This window comes from Planococcus citri, chromosome 3 (genome assembly GCF_950023065.1).
Source record: "Planococcus citri chromosome 3, ihPlaCitr1.1, whole genome shotgun sequence".
In the NCBI taxonomy this organism is placed as follows: Eukaryota; Metazoa; Arthropoda; class Insecta; order Hemiptera; family Pseudococcidae; genus Planococcus; species Planococcus citri.
In genome coordinates this window covers 14,381,004-14,405,227 of record NC_088679.1, presented here as the reverse complement: position 1 = coordinate 14,405,227, position 24,224 = coordinate 14,381,004, and the positions used below count along the sequence as shown (strand labels likewise).

The 24,224-nt window shown below is 34.1% G+C and overlaps 1 protein-coding gene across 4 annotated transcripts; it reads left to right on the top strand.

The window, feature by feature from the left end:
• Positions 1-530: 530 nt before the first annotated feature.
• LOC135841630 (inactive ubiquitin carboxyl-terminal hydrolase MINDY-4B-like) lies at positions 531-24,076 on the top strand. 4 transcript variants are annotated; one of them, XM_065358677.1, is made up of 11 exons: positions 531-749; positions 1,179-1,322; positions 17,073-17,158; positions 17,233-17,447; positions 17,541-17,706; positions 18,021-18,086; positions 22,067-22,137; positions 22,225-22,372; positions 22,477-22,673; positions 22,780-22,920; positions 23,418-24,076. In XM_065358677.1, the coding sequence occupies exons 2-11, from the start codon at positions 1,190-1,192 to the stop codon at positions 23,464-23,466; spliced, it is 1,272 nt and encodes a 423-aa protein (XP_065214749.1). In that variant the 5' UTR covers positions 531-749; positions 1,179-1,189; the 3' UTR covers positions 23,467-24,076. The 4 variants fall into 4 exon arrangements, with proteins under 4 accessions (XP_065214749.1, XP_065214748.1, XP_065214747.1 ...); XM_065358676.1 differs by lacking the exon at positions 531-749 and adding an exon at positions 778-916; XM_065358675.1 differs by lacking the exon at positions 531-749 and adding an exon at positions 983-1,050.
• The last annotated feature ends 148 nt before the right edge of the window (positions 24,077-24,224 follow it).

Sequence of the window (24,224 nt, the reverse complement as noted above, 5' to 3'; positions counted from 1 at the left end):
CTGATCGAATTCACTCTCTTTTTTTTTAATCTTCCAAATGCGTTTAATAAAACGACGAACGTGGCAGAAATTCAATTATTTTAGTCTGACGATGAAAATTTCCTTGAACTTTTTATGATCCATAAGGAAGGCCATTACAATGTAAGCTAACTTATTCATTAAACAATCTTCGCTATTTATTCGTTGAAATTTTGCAATCGTTTAAAATGCCATTAGTAAGTGAGCACAGCTAGTCAGCTATACCCTCGTACAGGTCCCTGCACCTACATACATCGCTGCACTATACATAATTAGCTACCTCATACACCTCCCTCTCCTAACCCTTCTTCCAACCTTGTAGTCTCCCATTATACCATAATTTCACGCGTTAAATTTATAATTTGAAAAATGAAACTAGATATACTTGGGTTTGTTTGATATAAAATCGATGCGAAATATACAATGCACGAATTAGCAGGTATCTTTGGACCGTTGCTTGGTACGTAAACTTCGCAACCGAATTGTAATTACTCGAGTTTCAACTGCAGATAGCTGAGCTGACTCGTGCTCGTGCAGTATTTTGAACCACTGCGTAACCAATAATAATGAAACGCGTTATTTACCATTGATTAATCAACATTTCACACGCCATATAACACCGGCACCAACACCGGTATAGACTACCACCCCTGTCTACGTAATACTCGTGTAAAATTCACACATAGATACCTGCGAACCCTCCCGAATAAAAAGAAGAAAACATCGATATGGTAAAGTTATACTTAATAACACGTATAGTTGCACATTTCGCACCGTTAAATCCTTTTTACTATCGGCAATCCTGACTGAACGTATTCGTGATAATTGAAAGTATGCACACGATTTTAGTTACTACGTTGCCTGCAGAATTGCGATGATTATTTCAAATTTAATCCTGGTAAGTATACGTTGGTCATTTGTGCGGATATGTGTACGTCTTGTCTATAGAGAGAGAGGTATGTAGTTGCGATTGTAAGCTACTATAAGTACATATAATAATGATCCCGTATGGTAAACTTGCTTCCTCGACAGGTAGGTAGATGTGTAATGACGATAATAATCAAAGCTTTGCTCTATGTACATATATGTACAAGATCCCCAAACGGATGAAAAATTCATTTAGATAATCTGCTAAAATGCTTCTGCATATTACTGCGTAGGTACAGATATTATGGGCATGATAAGACACCCACAGCCAGCTACGCATACTACGTCGAAAACGGACGACGATGGAAAGCTGAGGAAATTCGAGGATGTGGCCAAATGCGTCGTACAGAATGTAAAAACATCTTATATGATTAAAGGTAAGAGATAGCTAACTAAATTAGAAAATTATTCCTACCTATGGCCGTCTAATTAATCAAAAAAATGCTACGACGACGACGCGATGAGGAGAAAAAATTTGCAACTTTGTAAACTTCTCGTCGAATGGTAAAGTTCAAGGTTTTGTTGAAAAGACTTCGCCGGTATGATATGTTTTTCGTGCGTCGAAATTAATTATCGAATTTACACAACCAGACATATTTTCATCTTTTGCTATAACTTTCTCTCTATGCTTGGGTACGTGAAGCGAACGACGAGCTTTGCTAAATAGACAATTTCGTCGTAGACCGCATTAATCGTCGAATGTTTACTACACATGTGGGGAGGGGGGTTCTTGTTTGATTTAATTTTTCAACTTGGGCGTGACGTGAATGATAGACTTTTTAGGATAGCGAAACGAACGATGAACGATGTAAATATTTAGTACCGAGTGAGAGTTGAGTGTCATCGAATGGTAGGTTTCATGATTTTATAATGAGGATGAGAATGAAACTCACCTGTGTGAAGTTGACGAAATACGTGTTCGTATAGTATCGAGATGGGAAGTGAAGGAAATCATTTAATTGGTTTTCCTGCTAACGAGTGGGTAATTTAATCTGGCATTGAAATGCTACAGGGCTTGAACAAATGAAAAACTGGATCTTAAACGTTTTAAGACTGCATTTTATCTTTCGAATTTTTATCGATATTCTGAAAGTCGAAATAGAGAAATATAATTCCAAATTGGGTGGGAAAATTTGAGAAATTTTCATGTCCAATGCTGTGAAAAAAATTTACAGATTTTAAAATTCGAGCTTGGTACTGTTTCTCTGAATTACTAAAATTAAATGTTTATTCAATTGAACTTCCTAAAAAAAAAAAAACTCGAGAAAACCAATTTCAACCCGACGCGACGTACATGGAAAAATCCGTTATAGAAAAATGATGCAAGATAAGTTGCCTACTCGGTTTGCCGTAAATACGTATTGTTTGAATGACGTAAGTATTTCGAGTACTTAATACCTATGTAGGTGAAGTATAAATAGACTGGTTAAACTTCTAAAAGAATATATGGAGGATTTGAAATAAGCAATTAAAATTTTAAAAGCTCGAAATTGAACTTTACGATGAAAGCACAACTTTTACTTTTTCTGACAATGTATTCAGCGAAGTTGAGAGATGTGATCTGCCTTTCAAAAATACAAAATTGTACTTTCAGTCTTCTTTTTTTGATTTTTAAAAAGCTTTTGACAAAGCATGGATGTACAAAATACTTCAAAAAATACATTCTATTGGAATTCGAGGGCATTTAGCATACTTCTTTCAAAACTTTTTATCAAATCGCACCTTTAGAGTCAGCATTGAAAATACATAGGTAGGTACTCAGAACTTTTTGATATTGAAAATGGAGTCCCTCAAGGCTCTGTATGTACTTAGCACCATCCTATTTGTACTCAAGACCGAAGAGAGGGGGGCAAATTGGGCAAATTGCCCCGGGCCCTCGTTTTCCAGAAGGCCCTCATTTTTTGAGAAACCTTAAGAAGTTGGCATTGGTAATTTCAAATGTTCAGTGATGAACTGACCACTTTAAAATTTGTAAATTGTGTCTAAAATTGTTAAAAACCACTGTTTTTCAAATGTAATTCCGCAAAAAATTTTCACCCTCGCTCCGCTTGGGCAATATTTTCGCCTTATCATCGTATTTTTATACTTTCAAACATTCTTTAAAATCAATATCACATCACTTGTCATTATTTTATACATATAAATGCCTTTTTTTAAAAACTACTACTGGAGAGGGGGAGTGAGTGAAAATTTATTTTCTATGGGGCCCTCAATTTTTGTTTGCCCCAGGCCCTCGCTGGCTCTCTACAGCCCTGTTATTCCCGCATATGACAATAGGAGTAATTGCACCCCCCCCCCCGCCGATCCTCCGGGACAACTTTTTTCTTAAAGGGGACATCCTAAGGAACATTATAAAGCAAACTTGCCAGAAAAAAAGTTGGCCTTACTTACAAAATGGCGGCCATTTTGATTGACAGGTCAGCCGAAATCGCAGATTTTGCGTTTTAACATAGGACTTGCACGAACTTTTTCAAACTTTACAAAGGTAGATCGAAAGATCATGCAAAAATTTATCACCTGTCAAAATTTCAAGTGCTAAAGTGCGTTTTTCGATTTTTGGTGAATTTTTGAAAATCGAATTTAGGCCAAAAATGAGGGAAAAATCAAAATTTTACCAAATTGACCAAGAAAGCGGAAATTTGGGATATACCCTATTTTCGACATGCCAAATCGATTGGAAACGGTTTCAACCCGTTTTGAGCAGTTCTGGAGCCTCCAGCAGATTTTTGAAACTCGAAATTCCCACAAAATTCCATCAAATTGGAGTTGTAAAGCTAAAATTTATTCTAAAAACTAATTTCAATACGCTACGAAGTACTGCAGGTAAATTTCAAGTCGTTTTGGATCCTCCAGCGACTTTTTGAAAATTCTTGAAGCCTCCAGCAGATTTTTGAAACATTAAATTTTCACAAAATCGTCAAATGGAGATGGAAAGCTGAAATTTACTCTACACTCCAATTTTAACACCCTCTGAAAACGACTTCTGCTGGATTTCAAGTCATTTTAGAGCCTCCAACGACTTTTTAAAAAAAAATTACTGGAGCCTCCAGTAGATTTTTGAGACTTGAAATTTCCTCAAAATTTCATCAAACTAAGGTGGAGAGTCGAAATTCATTCTGCAAACTAATTTCAATACGCTATGAAGTTGACTGCTGGTGAATTTCAAGTCGTTTTGGAGCCTCCAGCAACTTTTTGAAAGGTTGTATGACATTTTTTTGGAAAATTGAAATATTCCTAAAAGTAGCTGGAAGCTTCAAAACCATTTGAAACCACCATGTAGTCTGCGAAGTAAATTCCAGCTTGCCAAACTCCATGATAAATTAATGTTGGAGAAATTTCAAGTTTCAAAAATTTGCTGGAGGCTCCAGTAATTTTTCAAAAAGTCGCTGGAGGCCCTAAAATGACTTGAACCCACCTGAAGTCGTCTTCAGAGGGTGAAAATTGGAGTGTAAAGTAAATTTCAGCATTCTATCTCCATTTGATGAAATTTTGTGAAAATTTCAAGTCTCAGAAATCTACAGGAGGCTCCAGTAATTTTCAAAAAAGTCGTTGGAGGCTCTAAAATGACTTGAAATCCAGCAGAAGTCGTTTTCAGAGGGTGTTAAAATTGGAGTGTTGAGTAAATTTCAGCTTTCCATCTCCATTTGACGAAATTTTGTGAAAATTTAATGTTTCAAAAATCTGCTGGAGGCTTCAAGAATTTTCAAAAAGTCGCTGGAGGATCCAAAACGACTTGAAATTTACCTGCAGTACTTCGTAGCGTATTGAAATTAGTTTTTAGAATAAATTTCAGCTTTACAACTGCAATTTGATGGAATTTTGTGGGAATTTCGAGTTTCAAAAATCTGCTGGAGGCTCCAGAACTGCTCAAAACGGGTTGAAACCGTTTCCAATCGATTTGGCATGTCGAAAATAGGGTGTATCCCAAATTTCAGCTTTCTTGGTCAATTTGGTAAAATTTTGATTTTTTCCCTCATTTTTGGCCTAAATTCGATTTTCAAAAATTCATCAAAAATCGAAAAACGCACTTTAGCACTTGAAATTTTGACAGATGATAAATTTTTGCATGATCTTTCGATCTACCTTTGTAAAGTTTGAAAAGGTTCGTGCAAGTCCTATGTTAAAACGCAAAATCTGCGATTTCGGCTGACCTGTCAATCAAAATGGCCGCCATTTTGTAAGTAAGGCCAACTTTTTATCTGGCAAGTTTGCTTTATAATGTTCCCTAGGATGTCCCCTTTAAGAAAAAAGTTATCCCGGAGGATCGGCGGGGGGGGGGGGGGGGTGCAATTACTCCTATTGTCATATGCCGGACTATGTATGTAGGTAGGTACTCTTAATTGTTGATATCTGTAATATTATTCCCCAACCTCTTTCCTTAAGAATTTTTGCAGATTATATAAACAATAAACATTTCATTCAATACACTTAAATAACATCAAACTAGCCTCAAAAATGATCCAAAAAACTCTTAATTTTGTATTGAAAAATGGACTGAATCAAATGGACTAACATTTTCTGAATCTAAAACTCACTGTATGCTTTTTACTAAAAGAAATAAAACTTACCCAGAACCTATTCTTGAATTCAAAGGACACTCTTTAGTTTTTAAACCAACTACCAAATTCCTCGTACTTACCTTTGATAAAAAAAACTTACTTGCAATAGTTACTCATTTTCTAAACATAAAACCTGAACTTAACAAAACGTCTAAATGTACTAAAAATTGTTAAAGATTTAATGTAGAACCTTCGTTGGCAAATTTCGTGGAAAATGTGAACGCGTTCACGTTCATGCTTCCGTTCATGAGGAGCTGTTCACATTCACGTTCACATTTGTGAACTTGATTTCATTTAAAATTGAACAGCAGTCAATTTAAATGGTGAGCAAGCAATGAAAATGGAAAAAAAATTCAAATTTCAGGTTCCATTCTGATGAAAATGAGTTGAAAATGCATGATAAAATCAGTACGTTCATTATATTGTTCACGTGAATCGAACACATTCACGCTCACGTCGCTCACACTCGCTGAAATCAAACACATTCGCGTTCAGTCCACATTCATGAATGAGTGAACAGGGTGAACTTTGCCAACTATTACTCCACTTACTTACTTATACAAAGCTCTGATACATAGTAAAATTGAATATGGAAGCCCATGCTTTACAAACTTCTCAAATAAGACTAGGACTACTAACATTCTCAAAACTGTTCAAAATTCCTCCTTGCGCATTTGCATATCTAGGTGCTCTCTATTCTTCACCAATTAATAGCATCTATTGTGAAGCTGCAGAGCTTCCTCCTGATTTTAGGGAAATTCTCATGACAAACAAATTCATAACTAACAAAACAACTATTGCAAATAAGTCCATCTCATCCTCTTCAAAAATCATTCAATGTCTACAACTCTCAGCATTTCCTCCATACTTCAGGTCCAATTCCAGAATTTATCAAAAAAATGAACAACCTACAAATTGACCGAGAAAACCTTATCCATAAACCAATATCTTATCCCCCTTGTTCTCTCAAACCCATTCAGATGGAACTTTATTTAAGAAACTACCCAAAACATGATCACTCCCCATTAATAATCAAGAGACATTATCATTACTTAGAACTGTTATTAAACTATACAGAATATAACTTATGCTTCATAGATGGTTCAAAAATTTCCAACATTCATACTGGTTATATGCTTACTCAATTAATGACAAAATTCTCAATTTCAAAACTCACAACTGTACCTCAATTTTTACTGCAGAACTCACTGCCATAAAACATTGCTAAATAGATATAATTTCCATTCAATCAGAAAATAAAAAAATTTTACTCCAAAGCGACTCTCTAAGTTCACTGCTATCCATTCAAAACATTTTTTCTGATCATTCCATAGTCCAAGACATCCATAAGTCCCTTTTTAACCTTCAAAATTATAATTATTACTCTATTAGCTTCATGTATGTTCCCAGCCACATATAGGTATCACTGGAAACAAAACTGTTGATAGATTAGCAAAAACAGCCGCTGTCCCTCCCCTCTTGCCTCTCTCACTCCTGATGATATTAAATCTCTAATCACTCACAACACATTTACCAACTGGCAGAACTTTTGGTCACAACAAACTTCAAAGAAACTCTTCCAACATAAAAAACAACCCTCCCCTGGAAAAATCTACCCCCCTTATACAAGTGTAATAATCTTATTAATTAAAACACCAACATAAATTGATCATCTGGAAACGATTGCTCCACCTTTTTTTTTTTTTATCAAACAACTTTTCGAAATGACTCAAAAATCTGCGAGTGTCATAAGCTTACGCCCCCCCCCCAAGGGATGAAAGTGGACATTTTTTGGCCGGGGGAGGGAGGATGGATTGAAAATTTTTCGACTGACATGAGAAAAAAATCGAATTTTTCCGAATAAAATGACATGTTTTTGAAATTAAGTAAGAGATAAAATTACAAATCTGCTGATAAGAGCAGCAGGGTTAATTAATTGTTTTTCAACACTAACTGTGAGTGGGCTCATTGTTTGATTCTTTTCAAAAATTGAATTGAAAGGACCATTGAATTGAATCACAGTCTTCTTTCAAGGAGTTTGATCAAACTCCTTTCAAATCTTTTTGCATATTCATATTTCTGCGTTTAATCGTTACAAAAGCAAGAGCTCGGCTTCCAAAAATTTTCAAGTGAGAAGTTGAACTGAAAAATTAACTTATGACGATTAAAAAATGAATTGAATTTATGTAAGTCGTCATTCATTTTGGAAATTGAGGATTCCTTCGATTTTCTTTAAAAATTTAAAGATGCAGATTCATAGGCAGATACCAATAAATTTAAATCATAGATTTAGGTACCTATACAATAGGTACTTCTACAAAGCGAGTTGTTCAAATTACACACATCGCTAGAATAATATAAAGTACGCAATAATAATCATGTCATCGAATCCTCTACGTCGACTTCCCAATTCATCAACAATGAGAGCAGTAGGTAGGTATATCCATACCAAAGTCAAACCTCCTGTCTTCTCGTAGAACAAATAATAAACTCGTAAAAAAATTCTCAAAAAGAATAAAATAAAAGGTCAAAACCAACACACACACCTCACGTACATTACAAATGTCAATGATAAATGCTTCAAATGTCGAGGTATCCAATTGTTCGTCGATACAAAAAAAATGTATATATCGCTGCCGATTCATTTATCAAAATCAAAAATCTATTATTACAAAAAAAAAAAAAAGGGGGAAACCACAGTTTGCAGTTGCATTTGTAGGTATGTACTAAGCTTTAGTCAACACATATCGCGTTCCTTTTTAATGCGTATCGTACCTGTCTATGTACTCGTAATACTTATTTCGTGAAAAACGTCGTCGACTAGAAAGTTTTTACTTTAAAATTTAAAAATTATTTTTATCCAGTACATTGCACTATGTTGTGAAAATACTAGTGAAATGTACTACTGCAGTGACGTGTACATGGTGCAATGTCAAGTTCGCGTGTTGAGTTTGGATATGGATGGTTTATTGTGTGACCAACTTGCAATAACTCCATGGCTGTATTTTTATCAATAATTTGAAATTACTTAATCATGTGAGAGTAAAAAAAGTTTCATTATATTCTTCAAGTTGGTGATATTTTCTTTATCGAGGAGCGAATTTCATCAAATTGCGTAGAAGGATACGTGATGATGTCATCGTTATCAAATCCTCTGTTCAGATTTAATAAAACTCCAATAATGAAAGGTAGGTACCGGTAAGCTTTTTTCTCACCTTTCGCGATTTTCAAGTTCATCATCGAACGTACCAAATTCTATTTTTTTTTTTAGACTGGGCTATTTTGAATTTTTTAATTTTGGAAATCTAACAAACGAAGCGTTACGAGTCATTTTCAGTTTTTTGGTATTTTCTCCCAAATTTGTGATTACCTACCTACTGATATTCCTTCTTCTTCACTTCAAAAATTGTTTTGAATTTTGATTAGCGAACTAAAAGCTATTGTACTCGTTGGCTAACTATACCTAGCCTAAAAAACTGTCTCCCACACCAGGAAATGATGCAAATTTAGGCCCACCCATGCTACATACAATGACAATTTTTGTAAATCAGTAGGTAGATAAAGTGAGAAAGATACAATAGAACTTTTCATTCAAGCTGAACTCAGTCAGAACTCTCTTTTAAATAAACTTACAATTCAGTAAAAATTTTCTAACTGCTTGAAAATCGGTAAAATGTCATAGGCTGAATTTTAATAAGTACTAGCCAATCCGTTAATCGCGCATACTGCGCGATTCTTCAAAACCTAAATGTACATTTTAAAAATTCAGTAGCTAATATGTAGAATAATCATGATTTTTTTACAGTTAGTAGTTATTGGAAAATTCAAAAAAATGAGCTTCGCTTTTTCAAAAAGAATTGCAAAAAGGAATAATTTTTTTGACAATTATTGTCAAGAAACCTTGTTTTTTTCCTATTAAGGGGATATTCTCAATACATAGTAGTAGTATAACCAAAATGCCTTATTTTACATTGGTCTTATGGGACAAACTTTAATGTTATAATTTAGAGCCACGGATGCATGGAATGGGCTCAAATTTGAAATACTTCCATGTTTTTCAAGACATTTTGAACAATCTTGTGCATGCATTTGTCAATACGTTGAATAGTTTTTCAATAAATACAGTTTTAAGAAACGTTGGATTTTTTCTCAAAAAGTTCAACATTTCATCAAATCGAATTTTTTCGAAAACTACTCAACGTATTGACAAATGCATGCACAGGATTGTTCAAAATGTTTTGAAAAACGTATTATACGCAATTTGAAGCTATTCCATGCACAAATGGCTCTGAATTATGTGTTTGAAGTTTGGCAGGCGGACAGATATACTACCATGTATTGAGAATATCCCCTTAAGTACATATCAAAATTTTACTTTTTGGCAAAAATTGATAAAAAATTTTGCTTTTAATGAAATTTGTAAAAAATCTGCGGCCTACCTTTTTTCCAAAAAATTGTTCAAAAATCTACCTATGTTTTGCCAGAAACTGTTAATTGAAAATTAGGTACTAAAAAGTTCTACTTTTTTCGCAATACATAATTATTGAAAAGTTTTGAAAGGGTCTTTCTTTGTTTATATCTTATTCTCAAAAAGTTCTGCTCATGGCTAACATTGTAATTCTTGATGAGGCTTTTTTAAAAATTAACAGAAAAAAAATACCTATTGTTTTATCGCAAAAAATTCCAATATGTACTTATTTCAACTGTCATCACCAAAAGTCGAAAATTTACCCCAAAGCGTCGCTTTCTCCCCAAATGTATTCTAAAAACACTCAATCACTCTCATTAAAAATCAAAATAATGTCCAGTTTTTCAATAAAAGTTGCGAAAAAGTATTATCACTCTTTCCAACAATTGGCGAAAAGTCCTGGTTTCATTTCTTAAAAAGTCTAAAAAAATGATAACTTTTTGGCAACATTGCAAACTCTTACCAAAAATATCAAAAAAAAACTTGTTTTTTACCCTATAGTTTTACCTAATAAAAGCAACAAAAATAATTGCAAAAAATGTAAACGTCATATTTTTTTTGTAGATAACTACCAAACTTGCTACTTTTTGCTAAAATTGAGAATTTCTTTTTTTTTTTACCAAATCAACAATCTTGTTTCTTTTTAATTTACAAAAATGTCTTGTTTTTTAGTTTTAAAAAAATCATTTTTTATCAGAAATTACCAAAAATTTCAGTAGTTCTTTTTCTGTTTGCTAAGATTATCAAAGTCTCGACTCAAATGACTCAATCTGCTGCACCCTCTGCATAAATTGGTGAATACATTCAACCTTGCATATACGTATATGACTTGATCTGGTCAAATATCTCATGTCAAAAAATTTTGAGGTTTCGCTTAACTTTTACCATCAACTTTTGAAAATTTCTGAAAAAAAGCTAAGCGAAAGCTCAAAACTTCTTGACATGTGGTATTTGACCTAAAATAACAACCTCTCAGTAAAAAGGCTTTGAAGTGTAGATGTGCAAGCTTATGTTGAAAGTACAAAAAATTTTGTAGTAAGCTGAAAAAACATTTGATGGGCAGACAAAAATACTTATGTTGTACCCTGAAAGATCTAAGTTGAAAAACAATTTTTAACAGAAAAAAACTTCATGTTTATGGTAAAAGTTCAGCGAAAGCTTTAAAGTTCATGACATGAGGTAATGTTGACGATGCACCCTGAATGTTTTTTTTATTATAAAATCAACTTTTTGTCGTAACTTCGTTTCACATTTCAAAATTTAGAAAATGGTTTTCAAACTTTTTTTAGCTCATGGAGAAAATTGTTGAACTTTCAACATAAACCTGCATATCTATGTACTATTCAAAACCTTTCTATCAAGCGGCTGTTTATCAAAATCGGTTCAGCTGTTGCAGAGATCTTGCTGTGACAAAAAACCAACTCATAATGAACTTTTAAACTTTCGCTGAACTTTTGCCAACAATTTTTAAAAGCTTTTTACAGTCTAGAATGGTTTTTTCACTGTGCTTTTTCAAGGTACAATCTGTATAATTTTTTTACACATCAAATAAGATCAAATACTGCATGACGACAACTTTCAAATTTTGAAAGTTTTTTTTTGTCATAAGTTTTTTTCCGCGGAGACTTTTTGAGGTACAATGTAGGTACTTTATGTACCCACCGAATATGGCATAATCGATTATTGAGCTTTTTTGAGCTTATAGTGTAACTGTTTGAACTTTCAACATAAACCTGCACATTTACACTTCAAAACCTTTCTCGATATGTCATTTATCAAAATTGGTTCAGCAGTTGCTAAGATCTCACAGACAAAAGAATCAGGTCATAATTCAAAACTTTCAAGCATTCACTTAGCTTTGACCTGGAACTTTTTGAAACTTTTTTTCTTCAAGATTTGTCTTTTTGTGATGCTCTTTCAAAGTATATAATATAGTTCGTACTTCTTTATATACGTTGAAGGCTTTGAGTATAGAGTTAACATCAATTATTGAGCTTTTTTGAGCTTGAGGCGCAACTTTTTTGTGAACTTTTTTCTTAAACATTTGACTTCTTTTGATGCTGTTTCAAGGTATAATATACGTACTACTGTGTATACATTGAATGCACTACGTATAGGCTAAAATCAATTATTGAGTTTTTTTGAGCTTTACGGCGCAACTTTTTGAACTTTTAATTAAAACCTGCACATCTATGGGTCAAAAGCTGTTTTTTGAGACATCGTAGAGCAAAATCGGTTCAGCCGTTGCTGAGATCTTAGAGTCAAAAGAATCTGGTCATAATTGAGCTTTTTTTGAGCTTTTTACAGCACAGCTTTTTTTGTAAACATTTTTCTTCAACATTCGATTTCTTTCGATGCTCTTTCAAGATATAATATACATACTTCTCTACATACGTCAAATACGCTAAATATAGGCTAAAATCAATTATTGAGCTTTTTTGAGCTTTAAGGCGCAACTTTTTTGTAAACTTTTTTCTTCGACATTAGACTTCTTCCGATGCTCTTTCAAGGTATAATATACGTACTTCTCTGTATACATTAACTGCGCTACGTATAGGCTAAATTCAATTATTGAGCTTTTTTGAGCTTTAAGGCGCAACTTTTTTGAAAACTTTTTTCTTCAACATTACACTTCTTTCGATGCTCTTTCAAGGTATAATATACGTACTTCTCTGTATACGTTGAATGCGCTACGTATAGGCTAAAATCAATTATTGAGCTTTTTTGAGCTTTACGGCGCAACTTTTTGAACTTTTGATAAAAACCTGCACATCTACGGGTCAAAAGCTTTTTTTTGAGACTTTGTTGATCGAAATCGGTTCAGCCGTTCCTGAGATCTCAGTATTACAAAAATCCGGTCATAATTTTAATATATAGATCAAATTAAATTTTGCAAAAACTGCATGAAGTGGGTTGTGTACATGTACAAAAACCATAGAATATTTGGCATGTATAATAAAATTGATGGAGAAAGGGATGTAAGTGAGTAGTTGAGCTAAACCATATGAAATTTAATTTAAAATTTATGAAACAATCTCGAAAAAAAATTGAAAATAAACAAAAGTTCGTAAAACAACATACTATGTATGTAGGTAGGTACTTAAAATCGTAGTCACAAAAAGTCTTGAAAATAAAAAAATAAAAAAAAAACACCATTAAGAAGTAAATGAGTGGATATTTTCATAATGGACTGAAATTGTGTAAGTCAAGCAAAAGGTGAAAAAAATTGAAAAAATTTCAGTGAAATCGAATGAAATTTAAAAGATTTTAATGGCTGATCTTATAAAATTAGATTACCTAAGTATCTATACCTTATTAAATCAGATTATGACATTTCCTGGTTCCAATGTCATCTAAAGATCTGATCAGGGCTAATCAGATAAGTAATGAATTTTTGGTTGGATTAAATTAAATCTGTTCAGACCTGATCAGATTCAATAGGAGAACTCGCATTGGATCAGATTACCTAGATAAGAATAGATCATGATCAGAAGGAACCGAACATTCCCTGGATCCAAATAGCCAGATCTCATTACTTGAACCAGAATCTTGATTAAATTGGATTTTGTTCTTATCCGATTGTTTAACTGTTCATATTTATGGCGTTGATAGTACTTATGCCATTCTGACATGTAGGTAACCTTACTACACAGAATTCTTCGCCATTTCATGGCAACTGTTACTAGGGAACTATAACCCAGGTATGTCAGACGGCCATTTTGTTCCTGGTTTGACGAACTTAGCATTGCAGTATATGGGAATTCGGCAAACTTTAACCGCATATATCTTCAAAACCGTGCACTTTTACAACTTTTTCATAGTAACATTTTTGAAAGAGAATTGAACGAGCTTTCCAATGGTATGCTACATGTATCAATTGAAATACATTTAATTGTTTTGAATTTCAGTCATTTTTCAGCACTTCATTTTTGGGTTAAAAATACTTCGAAATTGTGTGAAATTCACAGCATGTGCTCTAATTCAATGGTTACTTTCATTCTATGCCAGAAATTCCGTCATAAAAACCTTGAATCGAAAAACAACAATTTTTTTTCGTGAGGAACAAAATGGGAGTCTGACATACCCGGGTTACAGTACCTTACTGTTACCTGCGCAATTGAGGAATATGGTAGCATGTCCACAACAATTTCAAAGTAACTCAGAGTGAGCGCATCCCTTTGTCTTTGCTGGTTCCAAGTTGTGTGTAGGAAAGAATCTCTTGGTCAATAGTAATTTGAATCACAACAATTTCTCAATTTCCATACAGCTGCGAGTGAGTGCTTGGCCAGTTTCCTAAAAGCCTTACAGTACAAGTTTCCAGAGGCAACATATTCATCCACTGTATCTTCAAATTCTTTGACAAAGAGATGTGGCTCAAATTGACAGCTATCATCCATAATTGGCCTTGACAACTACATCAGACTGCCTATTTTCAAAATTCAATGGTACCTATGTACCATTTGTGGTACTGTCCTTGGTATTGTCTCTAACCTTTCACACTGTTCTTCAAAAGGACTGTTCAGACTCACCTGTCCAAATTGTCTGAAGCAACTGCCTGGATGACTATCTGGACAACTTTCATGTGTGCCACTACCCAGTTAAGTGAAAATCTGCCCTTATAAACATAAAAATGGGAGGCAGGAATTCTGGCACTTTACACCAATACATATCTGCCCATTAATCAGCGTGTATTTGGTTTTTCTGCCCCTAAGCGTAAAAATCTTCCATTGCTGTTTGTTCATGAAAAATTGTTTGGTTCAGCAGAGGATTGAACTAAGGTCTCCAGATTGGAGTGCATCAGAGCCAGTGTTGCGCAGTGGAATGAATTTTGTTCCAGGTTCAGGGTTCCGCTCCAGCATAAAAAATAATTCTGTTCCTGTTTCTTATATGTATCATTCCCCTCCACTTAAAAATATTGACTATTTATTGTTCTGTTCAGGTTTAGCGTTCCGTTCAGCTCCGACTTTTCTTTTTTGTTTTAGAGAAGGTTGCATTCAAAGTATGTCAGAATATTTGTGTCTGGAGCAAAAATTGAAGTTGGTTGAATTCAGAGTGTTTTAATGAAATTTAAAGTCCATCCCACGTAAAAGAAGCACCAAAAACACCCAATGGAATTTGGAAGGTTTTACTTGGTGTTTTGACTGTTCAGGATTTGAATTTTTATGAGCTGAAAATGGTCTATTTCATGTCATTTACCATGTCTTGTTATAATTTTCTGGTTTATTGAGGTAAAATTTCAGCAAAAACACGTGTTGTTCCCACTACAGTCTTACAAAACGTTCATTAAAGGTCAAAAAATATTGTGAGGTTGGAGCATTAAAAACCCATATTTTTAATCTGGTTCAGTTCTGGTTTCACTCCAGTAAATTTTTTGTAAGTTGCTCCAGGTTCCATTCCGCTTCGCAAAAATTCTCCCAAAAGTTAGGGGTTTAGTGTTCCAGTTTGTTCCAGTTTGGTTCCGCTCTGCAACACTGGTCAGAGCAAGAACTCTCATACCCTAACCATCAGGGCAGACGATATTAAGAGAATAAATAATTATATACTAAGGTAAAACACATGAGTAAAATACCACATTTACGCGTGTTTTTCAGCAAGTACGCGAATAAACGCGCTAAGAAACATTTTCTGGTTTCTTTTGACATGCAGAAATATGCCACTTAATTTAAAAGTGTAGCAGCCTTATGCGACAAAAATATGCTACAAAAAATTCTTGTAGCATATTTTTTTTCTGTGGCACAGAAAATGTAACAACCTGAAAAGTCGCTTCAAATTACGCCCATGAATTGGGGTTCAAGTATAAAATGCCAATTAAACTGCTCTTTAAGGTGTTTTTATTGGCAGAAGGGCAGAGGGCAGATTTCTGGGAAATTGCCCCAGCCAGACTAGCCAGTCTGACACCTTTCTTGCTCGAGGGTGACATTTGGCTTTAGATTTCTTGCCCCTGATGATTGTCTGTGTTGACTGCCCTATGGCAAGTCTTTCTTCTCACACCAGCCAACACATGTTGGATTACAGTCCTGTCCATTACAGACAGAACTTCGGCAAGGCCCAGACCCTACCACCAAGTTACTGAGAAAATCTCGGTGGGCCGCGATGTATTTGGGCCAGTGCAGTGGGGTAAAAACTGGACAGCTTGAAAAATTTCTGAATGAATTTTTATGATTAGTGTTCTGCACTTTAAAAGATGGGGGGAAAAAAATTGGCCGATTAATTGAGGAGCCCGGAATCACGGACGCTGAAATGGATATCTTGGTGGGCCGCTAAATTTTCTATACTCTAGGGTCCGGCCCTGACCCTGACTTTGGCGTCCGTTATGGTCCGAGCCCGTGGTTGATATTTGTCTTACAAGGGTATCGTTTGTGTTGTGATTTCAGGGACAAACGACTGTTGTCTTTTGTCTTATTTGGGAGTTCGATCCGCAAGTCTTCGGACCAGTTTCTATAACGTCTTCAAACGTAAAAGACCTCGTCTTAGCCATACCTGTCCTGCTCTGCTATTGTTGAGCAGGTTGTAGTATGTCAATATTTGGTAAGCTGGCAATATCCTGCCGCAATATTACTAATTTTTGTCTCCATTGTAAAAACCTATAGGTACTCTAGTATTACAACTTCAACCAATCAAAAGTCAGCAGCCCCAATTCCATTATTTCATCCAATTCGCATCGCTCGTGCAATTTGCCCCAGTTAAGCTGTAAAGTTCTACTAAGTACATGACACCCTGTATACCGACCAGCATTTACATAAGATTGCCAAACAATTTATTAATTTGGCATCAAAACATCCGCATAGGTAATTTTATAATGCAGTTCTCGGTTATCGTGACTTGACAAAACTAATTTTCATAATTATTTAATTTGGCCGCTAGTTTAATTCCTGTGTCGGAGGATAGGTATAGGCGTCGGGGAAGATTAGAAAATCAACGAACATGCACATGCACCGATTACTCGCGCTAATAATCTCACCTTAGCTGTCAGCTAGAAAATTATACCTACGTGTAATCGTTCGACCTTGCATTTTCTCTAGCTCAGTTCGAATTTCGAGCTTAACTGTGCATCGTGATTTTATTTTATTTACTTTATCGCCGCGTTTGTTCTTGTGCAGATCGAATTATGTACGCTCGCAGTCAGCAAAGACCCCACAGGCCGCCGATTTGCGGAGGGCAGCCGATCACCCCTGAGATAGCAACGGTGAGTGCAGTTGAGGATGGAGATTAAAACTTACATTACACGCTGATTTATATATATATTTTTTCATGTTGCAGGCATTAAGAGTCTTAGTATTTGGCGGTTGTGCTACTCCACCTCGAGGAGAATGGCTGAGAACTGGATTAGTATTCAGGGAATCTGAGAAAGATCTCGCATACGGGTTACGTGCTCCGAGAAATGGAACTAGAGGATTACTATCCGCATTGCAGGCGTATATCTTGAAGTATTTACTATTCGAAAGGAAAAATGAGAGGAAACTAAGTGCAGACGAGTAAGCCTTTTTGTTTTTAACCTGCTAAATGAGCACTTTTTTCGTACATACCTATCTATATAAATTAACTGATGCACTGTTCAATTTTTTCAGACTATTAAAACCGAACAAATGTGATCAAACTGACGCACTGTGGAAAGCATTAAGCGATATTTTATGGAAAATAGGCGAAAAGAAAAAAGCTGTGATTGCTCTGCCCCAAGAAAAAGCCTACGTACCACATTCCATCGCCTATTTTCAAGACTCAGTCACCGAAAAGGTAATAAATCAAGCTTATTTTTTTTACCCCTCGATTCGTGAAATTTCCGCTTCAGTTTTTTTTTCTGTTACTTACCTATTTAATTAATCGGTACGTTTATAGGAATTGCCAGTTTTATAGCGATTGTATTTACTTATAGTCTATGGTACTATACGTAGATAAAGTAGTTTGGCTTTATTGTTGTGTGTGGGACAGTTCATGACGTAGGTGATGATCGTAAACCTACGTGATATTCATCGAAGCTTGAAGTTTCGTATACATTGTCGGAGTAAACAAGCTCGTATTCTTTAACTTGTTTTTGTTTTTTTTTTCAGCTGCATATTTTCGAAATTTCGGAAGAAGAAGAGTTACAAATTTTTCTCAAACGGTATATCTATATTGTGAGTAATTGTCAACATTATTCAAATTTATTACGTATAGGTACCTTAGGGTGGTCCTTATTTTTGAAGTTGGGGATTTTTTCCGCTCCCACCCCCTAAAGTGGTGACCTCGGGTGAGAAAATAATTCCCTATTTTTTATTTTTTCCATTTTCGAAAAATTCGAGCTGCGGTGGGCCCCTCAATTTTCAAAAATTTGAAAAAAACCTAATTCAAAGAAAATTTTTTGAAATTTCAAAATCTCGAGTTCCATCATCTCTAGAAGGTCCTTTTTGAGTAAAAAAGCCTCTCATGGCGATTTTAGCCCCCTCCCATGAAAACCAAGCTGACCCCACCAGAATAACTGAAATTTGTAGTTTGGCTTTTCTGGTGGGGTCAGCTTGGTTTTCATGGGAGGGGGCTAAAATCGTCATGAGAGTCTATTTTTCTCATAAGGGACCTTTTAGAGACGATGGAACTCGAAATTTTGAAATTTTAAAAATTTTTCTTTGAATTGGTTTTTTTCCAAATTTTTGAAAATTGAGGGGCCCACCGCAACCCGAATTTTTTGAAAATGGAAAAAATAAAAAATAGGGAATTATTTTCTAACCAAAGGACACAACTTTGTGGGGTTGGAAGGAGGAAAGGCCAAAAACAACCAATTTTAGGACATCTCACAAAATATACGAATTTCAGCTATTCTGGGGGGTCAGCTTGGTTTTCATGGGAGGGGGCTAAAATCGCCATGAGAGGCTTTTTTACTTAAAAAGGACCTTCTAGAGATGATGGAACTCGAGATTTTGAAATTTCAAAAAATTTTCTTTGAATTAGGTTTTTTTCAAATTTTTGAAAATTGAGGGGCCCACCGCAGCTCGAATTTTTCGAAAATGGAAAAAATAAAAAATAGGGAATTATTTTCTCACCCGAGGTCACCACTTTAGGGGGTGGGAGCGGAAAAAATCCCCAACTTCAAAAATAAGGACCACCCTAAGGTACCTATTCATTGAAGTGCCTAGGTATTCATTCAATATGCTGACTCGAAGTACATAGGTACCTATTAAGTACTCGCGAAACAAAAAAGTTGGAGGATTTCGACCAAATTCTATAGAGACCATCATTTTGAGTTGAAAGTTGGAAAAATGTTTAATTCTGGAGGCGCTTCTGGAGAGAAATATTCTTCCTGTTTCAGGATCCAATGATATCTTTCCATGTTTTGGCTTGATTAATGCGAAATACTTATTTGAGAAGAAGAAAATTTTCAAAACACGAATTTACCCAAAAATGAGCGATTTGCAAATTTTTAATCGATCAGTAAAACCCTAAAAGTGGTCTTGGATTTTGATTGCAATGGCCTAGATCGACTCTGAATCTCAAATACCATCTTTCAAGACTGGGCCAGTTTTTCCAAAATAGGTTTGATAAGGGAAAGAGCAGAAAAATTACGGGTTTTTTCGAAAATCTGCACGCGTCAGAGTGTTGATCTGTTTTTTTTTTTTTTTTTTTTTTTTTTTGTAACTAAAAAAATACGTTGCCAAAATGAAGGCACTATACGTAGGTACTTGTCTCATTCAGAAAAGTGCACTTTAAAATTATTATATTTCAATGTTCAAATATTAATTAAAAAATTACAGTATTTTTTCATTTCAAGGACCCGTGGTGGAGTTTCGCCTCCAAAATTGAATCTAACAAGAGAACCTCTCAAAGTACCCGCTTCTAATTTGAACGAGACCGAAATTGAGGAGAAAACCTTTCCAACCGAAATTTCAACAGCTCAAATTTATTTTTCTGACGAATTTTCAAGTACCTATTCCAAATTGACCATTTTCGACGAACTTCACAATTTCGAGCCTCTCTAGTTTCTGGAGCCTCTAGCCCAATTTTCGATTCCTCCTAAATTTTAAAATTATCTCAAATAAGCTGATAAAAATCAAATTGTGGCGTATTTTTGACCATTTTAAGGAACGTATCCACATTTAGCTCAAATTTGTAGACACCTCGAGCATGTTTTAAGCCACAACTCCATTCTTAAATGTCTGAATTACTTTCCACACTTTCTGGGGAATTTTTAAATTCTAGAAAAGTCAAAAATTGCGCTAGAGGCTCCAGAATTATCGGAAATGGTGAAATTTGGTTTGGGCGAGTTGATATTATTTTTAAGAATATAACTTTTTATCATTTTTTTTTTGCCAAAAATGGGACAATTTTGAGTTTTTAAAAAATTTGCAAAAAATCGAAAAATAAATTTGAGCTGCTGAAATTTTGTTTGAAGACGTTGTCCATATTTCCAAAAGTTCAAATCGTAGACTCCTCGAGAGGTTCCTTGTGAGCCTCTTCCAATTTAAAATTATAATTATTTTTGTGTTTTTTTTTTCACATCGTATTGAAAATTTTAGGAAAAGTGATCTAAAAATTGCACCAGACGATAAAATTGATTTAAAATGTAGATGAAATTGAAACAAATTAATTGAATTTTTTTTTTAAATATGTATTTCATTTTTGTAAGTACCAGAAAAAATTAAAGATTCCCAAACTTGCAGATTTGTTTTTTTTTTTTTTTTTTTTTTGAGAAAATGAAGCTTTGAAAGTAGATGATACATTTTTTCTCATAAGTACATGTTGAAAGTGGGTTCAAGTTCCAAAATAGTATTTTAGATGTGCATAATATGACTGAAATGAACGATTCTCAAGAGTTGCAGCTGCCCAATTACAATTTTCGAGATTTAATGATTTTTTTTGAAAAAATTATATTAAAATTCGAAGTAAAATCTACCTACTCATTAAATTTTTTCAACCATTAAGCAATGCAATTTTTACATTATTTTAGAAAATTTCAGTGGTTTTAGCAAGTTGTCATCTTCAATCAAAGTTGTAAATTTTTATTCGCAAATAAACGAGTCCATCAGTCATTCAGTAGGTAATCAAAATCATTAATCAATTTCATCAATTTTAATTTCTGAAATACATAAAAAGCGACATAGGTGACTCAAAAAAATATTCTACAGTCGCATTCAGACAATAAAACATTTTAAACTACAATTATATTAAATTAATTATAAAATATATTAAAAAAATAAATACTAAAAAAAAAATCGTACCTATAAAAATATTCTTATGAAACAGACTTACACCTTCCTATGTACTACATACATATCTATGTGTAAGTATAGGTACCTGACGAACCCTCCAAAATTCAAAAATTCATCACCCAAAATTAAAAATACCAACCTCACAAACCAAATCCAAACCCCCGGGGAATCCTATGGGCGGAAAAATCGTGTGATTATTAAAAAAAAAAAATTCATTTTAAAACCCTATCATTATTGGTGAGTATATTTTAATTAAATCACAAAACATTTTTTAAAAAATTTAAATAAAAATTTTCTTCAATTAAAAAATAAAATTTCGATTACAAAAAATAGAGAGTTCTACAGTCACAAAGGTTGGCTAGAAAATCAAATATTTTTTTGCACGAATATTTAAAAGAAAATGAATAAAACCACCACAGCGAGAAATTATCGATAGTGGTTCAAAACTGCAAATATCAATCTAGAATTTGTGTTTTTGGTGAATGTTGGCAGATTTCAGACGTGCAGGAAGGTAACAGTCGAGAAAATCGTGAAAATTTTCGGAAATTTGTTGACTTGTTTCCTACCTACCACAAAATATTATATCAAATTAATCCAAAATAGATATCACAGAAAAATTTTCAAAAAAATGAAAATTATAAAAAACACAAATTGAAACAGTTTGGAAATTCATCTAAAATGACATTGACACTCATAATGATAAAAAATCCCAAGAAATCTTAAAACTCAAGCTTGAAAATTAAATGAGTGAGGGGAAAGGGAGAGTTGTTGATGAGCACCCTAACGTCACTTAGGTCCTTTTTGTAAGTATAATCACGTTTTTTGTTCTTTTTTTTTTTTTTTTTTTTTTTTGCAAAAATAAGGTACTAAAAATTGAAATTTCTCAATTTACTAAATATTTTTTTTCCAATTTGTAGTTTCAAGACGAACCAGGACCAGGTTCACTATTGCTACTTTACAGCGCTGTGTTGACGCGTGGAATCAAAAAGTGAGCTCATTAGTTAGGTACTTCTTTTTCATCGCATATTCAGATAAATTTCTTTAAATTCTTATCGTTGCACATTTTCAAAATCAGAGTAAAAAGCGACTTCATCGATGAAAAGCAACATTTGGTGATGAGTTCCGAAGAAGGTAGCCAATGCATTGTAATGTTATTACTCACAGGAAGAGCCAGTTCGTTCCTCCATAACGGTGTGGTTTACGTGGGCGATGAAGACCATTACGTAAGAATTCGGTTTAATTTACTACCTATCTTAGAGTACCTACGTTGTATACTCGAGAGAAATAAGTGTCTAATAAGTAATACCGGCAACTTTGCATTTTACAGGCCAAGGCTCATTTCGGAGTGTTGACCAGAAGCGAAATAGGATTCTTGTTTTATGAAGAAGATATGGGCGAACGAGCTCCTGGGTCTAGACTGAAGACTCCCTCGTTGCCCATTTGGGTTGTGTACTGTTTGGGTCATTTTGGCGTCATATTTAATACGAATAAAGAACTTTTGAGAAATTATCACGCTGAGAGAAGGTAAGATGTCGTGTGTGGGAGGAGTTTTCAAAATATTCACAAGAACGTAGTTTGATGTTTACAAAGTGCGTTATTTTACCTTACCTAATATAATTTTTTCGAGCAGGTTTGAATTAATATATTACACGTGTGGTGGAAGCCGATGTCAGCTAATTGTTGATACGAGAAGTAATTCGTTAGGGTCTTCGAAATTGGATGAAAATGCTCCGACCATGATGGTGAATTTGGAGAAATTAATTCATACGAAGTAAGAAACGGATAATACTTTTAGTAAAATTGCGAAAGAAAAGTACCTACTTATGAGTAATTTCTTCAAACTTTTGTATCCAATTGATCAAATTCGATTTGGTACCAATCATCTAATTGTAGACTCATCAAAATCCAATAACTTGGAAAAAATCACACATCTCAAGGCCTAAATCGTCGAATAAAAAAATGAAATTTTCCCAACACTCGTCGAATGAAAAGAACGAGCTGGAAAAAGAAGTACAGCGACGCCCATATAAAATAATACATAAAAGAAAAAATAAATTCCTTCAACCGAAAACAATACAAACCGAGATGAAATTCAAATGAATCAATCTTCTTAAAACATTCGAATTGGGTTCATTTTTTTCATGTTGCTTCGCTGATTGTGTCGATATTAGACGGTTTTATATTTTTTTCTTCTTTCGAGACGATGAAATCATGTTATTCTTTCGAACCATTAATCAAACGCCTTCAATATTTTTCCTTTGGTTTCAGATGGGAAGACGCTCACATCGAATGGAACGGATCGACTAATGTAATTTAAAGAATTACCGAGAGCACACAGAAAACAGCATCTTTCAGTTTGTTTTTTAATTCTTGATAACCAGACGAAAAATTGATTCGGATGAAAAATTGATAGATTGTTGCGTATGCTGCGAGGATTTTCTTTCCTTTTCTTTTCTTCTTTGTTTCGTATAATTTTTTTCCTCTTTTGTTAAAACGGGTTCCACTTGGAATATTGTTCAAGCCTGGAGGTTCTTTTCCCTCGATGACGAATAGTTTGACTGAACTTTTTAATGTGTAGAATATTATTCGTAGTTTTAAATTCAGATCTATGCTTGGGGAAATATATTGCATTTTATTTTTGGTCGATGTTTGAAGATATTTTGGTGAGCAAGTAGGTATCTTAAAATGTAAATGTAAGTACTGGCACGTTTAAGATTCAGGTACCTATCAAAAATCTGATAGAAATGGTCAAATTTGAGAATTTTATAATCTTATGATAAAGAATACAGATTGTCAAATAAATTAAGTATAGGTACCTGTTAAAGAAAAAAAAAATGTGTTTGTTCATGTCTATTAAATATAAGTATTTATTCTGCATGTTAAATTATTGCAATGCAAACATGATAAGAATATAATTTCAATGTGTAGTGAAAGTTTATTTTGTCTTGCAATTAAATATCCAACGGAAAATGATTGGATCTGATTAGATTCAGATCAGATCAAATTTGAATATTTCTTCAATCAGAATTCAGATCAAAGTTTTGTCCGATTAAATCAGCTCAAAACATTATCAGA